The sequence below is a fragment of the Notolepis coatsorum genome, assembly GCF_963971535.1.
Source record: "Notolepis coatsorum genome assembly, chromosome: 7".
Classification (NCBI taxonomy): Eukaryota; Metazoa; Chordata; class Actinopteri; order Aulopiformes; family Paralepididae; genus Notolepis; species Notolepis coatsorum.
The window spans coordinates 15,049,045-15,059,044 of record NC_140171.1 but is presented as its reverse complement, the minus strand read 5'-3'; the positions used below and the strand labels follow the sequence as shown (position 1 = coordinate 15,059,044).

The following is a 10,000-nucleotide window of genomic DNA, read 5'->3' as shown; positions in this document are numbered from 1 at the left end:
AGTCCCTATAAAACAAGGTGTTTTTTCATCGACATCATTTCACGGAGCTGTATTTCAATCAACTTGAATTGGCGGCTGACGGATTGGTCCAAAGTGGAACTGTAATCGGGGGAATTAAGTTTATTCGCTTTATATTTTCTACGGCATGATCTGTTAACATTTTGGGCTTCGGGGAGAGAATCAAGTCTCATCAAGTCATGAGGCTCAGGTCATAGTGACGTCACGAGTCAAGTCCAGAAGTGGAGTCGAGTCTGGAGTCATGTGACCTCAGGCCACGCCTCCGGTTCATCCCTACCTACTGTATAGATACGGAGCTGGAGTCATGTGACCTCAGGCCACGCCTCCGGTTCATCCCTACCTACTGTATAGATACGGAGCTGGAGTCATGTGACCTCAGGCCACGCCTCCGGTCCATCCCTACCTACTGTATAGATACGGAGCTGGAGTCATGTGACCTCAGGCCACGCCTCCGGTTCATCCCTACCTACTGTATAGATACAGAGCTGTGACATTATTCTGGACTGAGTTGTAAACCTCAACTCCTACCTAATCCTAAACTCTACCTAAACCCTCAAGACCCCTACGCTCTGCATCTTCTGGCCGCCTCAGACCTACTCCTATCCAAGCTCCGGGAGGGTCATCAAAGAGAAGTCGCCTATTCTCAGTCCTTGCCCCACAATGGTGGAATGAACTACCCACCCCAGTTAGGACAGCCGAAACACGTCCAATCTTTCGCCGTCGACTAAAGACTCACTTCTTCAACCATTATCTGAATTAAAAAAAAAAAAAAAAAAAAAATCTAACCCTAACTAACCATACTGTCATGCACTTGTCCTAATAAACTAACCTACACTGTAGCACTCAACACTTTGATGAACATTGTTACTCAGCTGATAGAGTTGTGCTCTTCCTGATGGCTTGTCGTACAGAACTTGTAAGTCGCTTTGGATAAAAGCGTCAGCTAAATGACTAAATGTAAATGTAAATGTAAACCTCAATCCTACCTAGACCTCAACCATACCTAAACCTAAACCTCAACCCTACCTAAACCTCAACTCCTACCTAAACCTCAACCCTACCTAAACCTCAACTCCTACCTAAACCTCAACCCCTACCTAAACAATTTCTCAACACAAATTGATGCAAGTAACCCACCAAAGATGACAACCGGTGTCCGTAGTAACACATGGCAACCGTCTAACGCTCCACCCACCTCCCAAGCCCCATCTCCTAGTGATGCATGATGTAATAATGTAACCCAGCAGTAGACTGCACCTCTGTAGACCTACAAGAATAATGTGCCTCATGTCGATGGAATCTAGTCTATAAAAGCATTAATTGTGGATGTTCTATTTTATTCTAACTCAACCCGCAATGCAGCCAGGGGACATCTTTGCAAGATGGATAAAAAAAAAGGGGGGAAAAAAAGAACTAGCAACATCATCTGCATCCCAGCATGCATCGGGGCGAACCTGAGTCCCGGGCAGAGCGACGTTGCATTTCAACTTGACATGCATTCAACCCGCATGTAAATTCTGACACAGGAAGATTTAGAAGATGCTCTGTGGAGCGCGTTTGTAGATCTTTGAAGCAGCTGTGTTTGAAACATTCATCTGATCTCAACACCGCAGTTTAAACGACGTCGAAGCAACATCGGCCTAGAGACCCGCGTCAGAGAAGCGTTCATTCCAACCCTCTTTCTGGGCCGTTGTTTAGACGCCTTGCTAACGGCCAGCAGGCTAATGAGCTTCAAAAGGTCCGCGGGGATCAGTGAGATTTCCATACCCTGACACTCCTCTCCCTGTGGGGGGCGCTGCAGGCTCACGGAGCCCTCTCCCTGTCCACACCGTTCCAGATGTCCTCCAGCTCGTCCTCCTCCTCCTCGAACTGCCAGCGGTCCGGATGAACCAGGTAATTTTCCGAGACTCGGCCGTGTGGACCGCTCCGACCCGGTGGTGCCGAGCCGGGCACAACAGAACCGCCAGAGCACACGAAACAGTCCTCCTCCGAACAGACTATGACTCGACCCGTTGTGCACACGGCCCGGGCCGAGGAGCCCGCCGTCCCGGCGGAAGACCCCTTCGTTTCCCAGGCCACGGGGCCACCCTGTCGAGCGGATTGCTGCTTCGCGGGGGAGTAGTACATGTGACCCTTGAGGTCGGAGATCTTCGTGTGGATGCTGAGGCATTCGTGGCGATTGTGTACCTGTTTAGTGGCGAACGTGTCTCCGCGTGAGAGCGCAGTGCAGCAGGTGGGCTCTGTGATTCGCTTGTGCGCGTCGGAAGCGCCTCCTCGTTCGCTAAACTCTTCCCCGGCTTCTTCGTCGGATCCGCCGATGTCGGAGGAGGTCGACGGACGGAGGACAGACCGGTCGTCTGGTTTGACGGTCGCCGTTTGGTCACGACGGCACTGGAGTGGCGGAGAACGCACCACTATGACAGACTCCGAGGTCACGCCCTGTGGCTTCTCCCTGCCTTCCCCCGAGCTCCGTACCTCCGTCGAGCTCCGTCCGATGACCTGGGAGGACGATTTTGTCTGATCACTCTGTCCTCTGGGTCTAGACGCGCTCGGCGAGGGATCTCGCGGGCCGTGGTTCTCCCCGGCACTCCCCGCAGGCCGTCTCCCCACTAGGGCTTCCTCGGTACTCCCCGCAGGCCATCTCCCCACCACCACAAGGGCTTTGGGACTGATACGCTCCTCGGTACTCCCCGCAGGCCTTCTCCCCACAAGGGCTTCCTCCTCCCAGTTCTTGGGCAAGTCGAGACGTAGCGTTGACCCCAGAGAGATGCTATATTGGGTCTTCTCCTGATCACCTCCGGGCATCTCGGCGGCGGGCTCGACGTCGTCCCCGCTCGCGCCGGGACCAACGCACGTCGCTAAATCGCTGTCTTCCGCGATGGCGACCACGGAGTTATTCTTGATGTACAGCTGGAGTTCCGTGTTCTCCGGACTCGGGTTCTGTTGTCCGCCCCCCTCCTCCTCCTCGGGGGGCCAGGTGTTGGCTCTGCGGGGCGAGCCGGCGGGGGTGGGCGAAGCGGCTTCCACCTCCACGCGTTCCGCTCCGGCGAGGCCGCTCACCGTGTGCCTGTGGGTGGATTTCCTCTTCTTCCTCTTGGTCGCCGCCTTCAGCTTCAGGGAGGAGAACGAGGTGGCCTTGTGCAACGTAGGGAGAACCACGGTGCTGACCTTGGGCTGGAAGGTAGCGGTGGTCGAGGTGGTCGGAGGAGGGTTGGCCGACGGGCGGCCAGCGCCCGGCCCGTTACCCGAGGCCACGTCTCTGCCGACGGGACTCTCTTTGTTTCCGTCTGTGACTTGTAGGTAGGTGCTCACCTACAGTGTCGAGGAAGTAACAAGAGAGGGGGCGGTAAGAGCAGAGAAGAAGAATGAACGCGTTACATTGCTGTAATAAAAGGTTAATGATGGCGTTTGTCACCCGTATAGGTTTAACATCGCAGACTCAGACGTCCCGTGTCAAGGACATTCGTCGTCGCAATTCTGACGACACTTTCCCAAAACCTTATCTAAGTAACACAAAGTTAAATGGTCAACGCCTTATTCCTTAACTCATGCACTGTGTGTCCTACGAGTCACTCCATTGACCATATGCACACGGCAGCCATTTTGCTCTCATGACACGCTCAGGTTGGTATTTCTTTCCACCCTGTTCCCACCTTTGGTGGTCACCTTTCCTCCATGTTGGAAAAAGCAATGGCCGCTATGTGCAAAACAACGGTTGCTATGTGTCGATATATGATACATAATATAATAACAAAACATTTATAAATTGGCGTTTTATCACTGGATCTTGTTAACAAGTCACAGTAGAACAGTAAGGTTGTGGAAATACTATACTTGGGATGTGCGTGAGTCTTTTCTACTACAGTAGAACAGTAACATCATGCTTTTCCAACATTTCCTCTACTCTACCGCTGCACAGAAACAAGGCATTTTCTATCAAAAGTGGTCACCGATGGTCACAGGCAGCCATGTTGGAAGAAAGGCCTCTATTGAACAAACATACTGACCCTGTGTACAGGATCCAGAGGCTCCTGCTGCTCGACGGGGCCGTCCGCCTGACCTCCGTCTGCCGGCTGCTGGTCGAAGGTGAGGATGACGTTGATGCTGCCTCCCAGAGGGGCGAGCCCGGCACTGCTGCCTCCCAGAGGGGCGAGCCCGGCACTGCTGCCTCCCAGAGGGGTGAGCCTGGCACTGCTGCCTCCCAGAGGGGTGAGCCTGGCACTGCTGCCTCCCAGAGGGGTGAGCCCGGCACTGCTGCCTCCCAGAGGAACGAGCCCGGCACTGCTGCCACCCAGAGGGGCGAGCCCAGCACTGCTGCCACCCAGAGGCGCGAGCCCGGCACTGCTGCCTCCCAGAGGGGCGAGCCCGGCACTGCTGCCACCCAGAGGGGCGAGCCCGGCACTGCTGCCTCCCAGAGGGGCGAGCCCGGCACTGCTGCCTCCCAGAGGGGTGAGCCCGGCACGGGGCTCCTCCGCCAGCAGACCGGGGGATTTGGCCGTGACGTCCAGCTGACTGTGTCGAGTAGCGCACGCTGTTTCGGTGCCGTTTTCTCCGCGAGCGTCTCCCTCCGCAGGCGGCCCGTGGAGCCGGATCTCAGCTGTTCCCGGGAGACGCTCTGGCAGCGGATTCTCCCACGACTCGGTTGTATCTTCTGAACAAGGGAGAGGCTGCAAAAAAACAAAACAAAAAAAACAATAGAAAACAAATATTCTTAAAGGATGATTCATGTTTGGTTGTAGTTTTCTTTCCCCGTGGGATTTTCAGAGGGTTCTTTGGCCTGCCAGTAGTCTAAAAAACCAAGGACTACCAATGAAGACCTATTCTTTCACCTGGGGGCCAAAGTAAACAAAAGGGTACGAATATTCCTTTTATTCTCTGTTGTTTCCGTTTCATGTGTGATATTGGTATCAGGAATAGTTCTTTTTCAACATGATAACATAAGCTGGTTCTGGGACACTGGTACTAACTGTCAAGCCTTCCCGAGGTGTCACGGGCCTAACTTGACAAAACACCAGTGAAGGGTGTTTGATAACCCTGGTGATGTGCTGCTCACACTGCCTATCTATCTACACGTTGTGGTGGCCATTAGGGGCCATGTGGTAGGATATGTAGCATCTATCTATCTACACGTTGGGCTGTGGTGGCCATTAGGGGCCATGTGGTAGGATATGTAGCATCTATCTATCTACACGTTGGGTTGTGGTGGCCATTAGGGGCCATGTGGTAGGGTATGTAGCATCTATCTATCTACACGTTGGGTTGTGGTGGCCATTAGGGGACATGTGGTAGGATATGTAGCATCACATTGTCAAAACCTAAGCTCACATCAAAGTTGATGTTGAAGTTGCCAATGCTGTTTGGGGGCCAATATGGGTCATGTAATACATTCATATAGTGTGTAGTTCCATAGTGTAAGTATTTGTAGGCATGTTACTTCCCTCAATGGGATTGGATTTCTTCGTTGAGTGCTTAGCCTTATCATAATAGAACAATTGTGTTCTATTATTATAAATCTATAATTCTCAGTTATTAAGCCTTGCATGTTGGCGTGGAAGCAACAGCTTATAGGAACACAGAGCTCACCCACCTGTGACTGATACTGTGGAGATACTATCTTGGGTTGAGTAGAATCATGTATTGATTGTTGCTGCGCCTTCCAGTGTACCAAGATCCATCCCAGCATGCTCTGCAGTTCTTCTGTCCTTTCTTTGATCTGTGTGAGGAGAGATTATTGCAGCAGTAGTAGTAGTAGTAGTAGTAGTAGTAGTAGTAGTAGTAGTAGTAGTAGTAGTAGTAGTAGTAGTAGTAGTACAGTAGTAGTAATAGTAGCATCAGTAGTAGTAGTAGTAGTAGTAGTAGTAGTAGTAGTAGTAGTAGTAGTAGTAGTAGTAGTAGTAGTAGTAGTAGTAGTAGTAGTAGTAGTAGTAGTAGTAGTAGTAGTAGTAGTAGTAGTAGTACAGTAGTAGTAATAGTAGCAGCAGTAGTAGTAGTAGTAGTAGTAGTAGTAGTAGTAGTAGTAGTAGTAGTAGTAGTAGTAGTAGTAGTAGTAGTAGTAGTAGTAGTAGTAGTAGTAGTAGTAGTGGTAGCAGCAGCAGTAGTCATTAGAAAATGTATTTGCTAATAGAGTTCTTGCACTGAATGTTTGTGTAGTTCTTAGGGATGTCCCGATTGCATTTTCTTGCTCCAGATCCGATCCCGATCATGTGATTTTGAGTATCTGCCGATACCGATCTTTCCCGATCCGATCTTTCACATTACTAACCGATTTGACGCATTTTTGTCAGAAACTGGCGAAGCGAGACAAGCCCCTCTGTTGCCTCAATAGCCCCTCGAGCGCGGTGGCTCACATTACATTCACCCTGAGCCCCTGAGAATGTGCTTCATACAAGAAATATTCAAAGTTTCAATCTGCTTGCACATTAGTATACATTCACAGTGTTCGACTTACATAATGATTTGCTCCATCTTGGTCAGAAACGCAGACGATAATCATCACAAAGCGAATGTTGACGTTATCCAGGCGAACGTTAACTTCATTCAAGCGAGGCATTGCAATCAATACAGCTGTTTGGCAAAGCACCAGCCGCCTCCCCCATTCCTTTGTTGTTGTTTGTGGCTGTTTCTCAGGTGGCGTATTAGATTGGTCGTGTTGAGCGCAGCTGTTCTTTCCTCCACGCGGAACGTCCGCCTTGCAAACATTGCAACACACATGGTCATGTTTGTTGAAAAAAATTCCCAAATTCCCCCCCCGATCTTCTGAAGATCATGTGATCGGCCCTCGATCCCGATCACGTGATCGGATCGGGACATCCCTAGTAGTTCTCCTTCTTCCAGTATGGCTGCCTGTAACCATTGGGAACCACTTTTAAAATAAAATGCCTAATTCCTGTGCAGTGGTAGAGCAGGTAAAACACTGGAAAGTTTGGAAACGCACAACATTATTATTATACTGTGAATTGTTTACAGGATCCAACGATAGGACACCAAATTATTGTGTTTTTGTCGATCGATTTCTCATAAATCAACACATAGCAACCGTCGTTTTGCACATAGCAACCGTTGTCTGTGTACAAAATGAAAACAACGGTCGTTATGTTACAGGCAGCCATGCTGGAAGAAGGAGAACTACACAAACATTCCGTGCCATAATTGTGGAAAATCTACGTCACAAGAACTCTTTCTCTATATATATATATACACACACTGAAAACTCCTTGCATAAAAGTGAGAATACAATTAGTGAGTGTCCTTGTGAAAAAAGACTTACAATGTCTGCCAAGTGATGTCTGTCTGCGGTGAGCCTCTCACCAGCTTCAGCGAGCTCATGGAAATCCACAAACTTCTGCTGGATCCTAAGGTCCAGTTCAGATCTCTCCGTTGACTCAGCCTGTCTCAGCCTCTGCATTGAAACCTCGGAGAAAATGCAAGCTCTGGTTTCTTCAGCCCAGGAGCTGCGAGTGAGACAAATGAGAGGATTTATCAGCTTTTTCGATTCAACATGTAGTATTTTACACAGTATACACAATTTAAATAAAAAGTGTGCCAAAAGCCACAAAAGAAAATAAAGGTAATAACCATTCAATGATCAAACTTGACATTTTCAGTTGTCAATAGTTTTGAATAAACATCAGCAAATCAGATACTACTGTTCCTGTAACCAGATCATTTACACCATGAAAACTGACATGGGTTTTACATGTGACTCTTCAAACAATGAATGTATTGGCTTTATAAAAGTACATTTACATGTAAAACGTTGCACCCAAATACACACACAGACCTGGTGCCAAATGTACTCTTATAGAGTCAAATAAATACATATATAAATAAAGGTGACCTTTGACCTTGATATCTCTTCCGACAGTCTCTCTGGACTCACATCATGGCCACGTAGCTCCTCAGGAAGTGCTGCGTTTGCAGGAAGTGCCGGAGACAGCTCTGGTTCTCAGCCACGCTCCAGCCTAACTCCTCCCAGGCCTGAGCCTCGTCCCCCAGCTCCTCCACCTCCTCCACCTCCTCCACCTCCTCCACCTCCCCCACCTCCTCCCCGATCCTCTGGAAGTCCATCTGTCAAGAGTGAAGAGTAAAGATGAAAGATTAAAGAGTAAAGAGTGAAGAGTAAAGAGTAAAGAGTGAAGAGTGAAGAGTGATTATTACATTGTAAATTAGATCTATTTTATTGTTGTTGTTTTATTACGTGCATTGTTTTTACCCTTTTTCTTATTCCCTGCACTGTTTTTAATATGTCTATTTTATGCTCATTTTATGTGTATTTTTACTGCATTTTATGTATATTTTTACATCTATTTTTACTGCAGTGAAGCACTTTGGGCTGCAATTCTTGTATGAAAGGTATGTATGTATACAAATAATGTTTATTATTATTATTATTATTAACAATAATAATAATAATAATAATAATAATATAATAATAATAATAATAATAATAATAATAATAATAATAATAATAATAATAATAATAATAATAATAATAATAATTAATAATAATAATATTATGTGTTAAGACAACCGTGCAACAGAATGATACCAGAGAGTAAACCTGTTCTACATAGGACTTCTGAATTCTGGTAAATGGATTTATCATTTCTCTGTATGAGACCAGCTACTTACTGTAGTGTGTTTTTAGATCTCTATGCATCGCTATGACCGGCGGTGTCATTTACATTTACATTTAGTAATTTAGCTGACACTTTTATCCAAAGCGACTTACAAGTTTTGTACAACAAGACAGCAGGAAGGGCACAACTCTATCAGCTGAGTAACCATGTTCATCAAAGTGTTGAGTGCTACAGTGTAGGTTAGTATATTAGGACAAGTGCATGACAGTAAGGTTAGTTAGGGTTCGAGTTATTTTATTTATTTATTTTGATTTTTTTTCATTTCAAATAATGATTGAAGAAGTTCGTCTTTAGTCGACGGCGAAAGATTGGATGGGTTTCGGCTGTCCTAACTGTGGTGGGAAGTTCGTTCCACCATTGTGGGGCAAGGATCGAGAATAGGCGACTTCTCTTTGATAGGAGTGGGTCTGAGGCGGCCAGAAGATTGTAGAGCGTAGGGGTCTTGAGGGTGTGTAGTTAGAGACCATTGACCGGAGGTAGGCGGGAGCCATTCCCTTCGCTGCACGATATGCCACGTCGAAGGCCTTGAAGCAGATTCGTGAGGCAATGGGGAGCCAGTGCAGGTCCCTGAGAAGTGGGGTGACATGGGCCAACTTCGGTAGGTTTGAGATCAGGCGGGCCGCTGCGTTCTGATTTCTGAATGAGTTGAAGAGGCTTGGTGGCGGTGGTCGGAAGGCCAGCAAGCAGTGCGTTGCAGTAGTCGAGGCAGGAGATGACTGTTGATTGGACGAGGAGTTGGGTGGCTTCTTTTGGCAGGAAGGGGCGGATCCTTCTGACATTGCTCAGGAGGAATCTGCAGGTGTCATGCACTCACTCATCCACTAACTCACTCATCCACTAACTCACTCATCCACCAACTCACTCATCCACTAACTCACTCATCCACCAACTCACTCATCCACCAACTCACTCATCCACCAACTCACTCATACAGTAACTCACTCATCCACCAACTCACTCATACAGTAACTCACTCATACAGTAACTCACTCAATCAGTAACTCACTCATCCAGTAACTCACTCATACAGTAACTCACTCATCCACCAACTCACTCATACAGTAACTCACTCACACAGTAACTCACTAAATCAGTAACTCACTCATCCACTAACTCACTCATACAGTAACTCACTCATACAGTAACTCACTCAATCAGTAACTCACTCATCCAGTAACTCACTCGTCCAGTAACTCACTCATCCAGTAATTCACTCATCCAGTAACTCACTCATCCAGTAACTCACTCATCCACCAACTCACTCATCCAGTAACTCACTCATCCAGAAATGTGGTGTGTGTGTGTGTGTGTGTGTGTGTGTGTGTGTGTGTGTGTGTGTGTGT

At 47.7% G+C, this 10,000-nt stretch overlaps 1 protein-coding gene across 1 annotated transcript in view; it reads right to left on the bottom strand.

Moving 5' to 3' along the window:
• Positions 1 to 1,821: 1,821 nt before the first annotated feature.
• LOC311232636 (uncharacterized protein) overlaps positions 1,822 to 10,000 on the bottom strand; it is a gene marked incomplete at both ends in the record, with an annotated part of 55,175 nt that continues 46,996 nt past the window's right edge. Inside the window, 5 exons of the mRNA XM_084319495.1 lie at positions 1,822 to 3,330; positions 4,026 to 4,685; positions 5,606 to 5,731; positions 7,286 to 7,469; positions 7,898 to 8,085. Of these exons, the coding sequence (XP_084175621.1) occupies positions 1,822 to 3,330; positions 4,026 to 4,685; positions 5,606 to 5,731; positions 7,286 to 7,469; positions 7,898 to 8,085 (2,667 nt within the window). The remainder of the gene's footprint in view (positions 3,331 to 4,025; positions 4,686 to 5,605; positions 5,732 to 7,285; positions 7,470 to 7,897; positions 8,086 to 10,000) is intronic.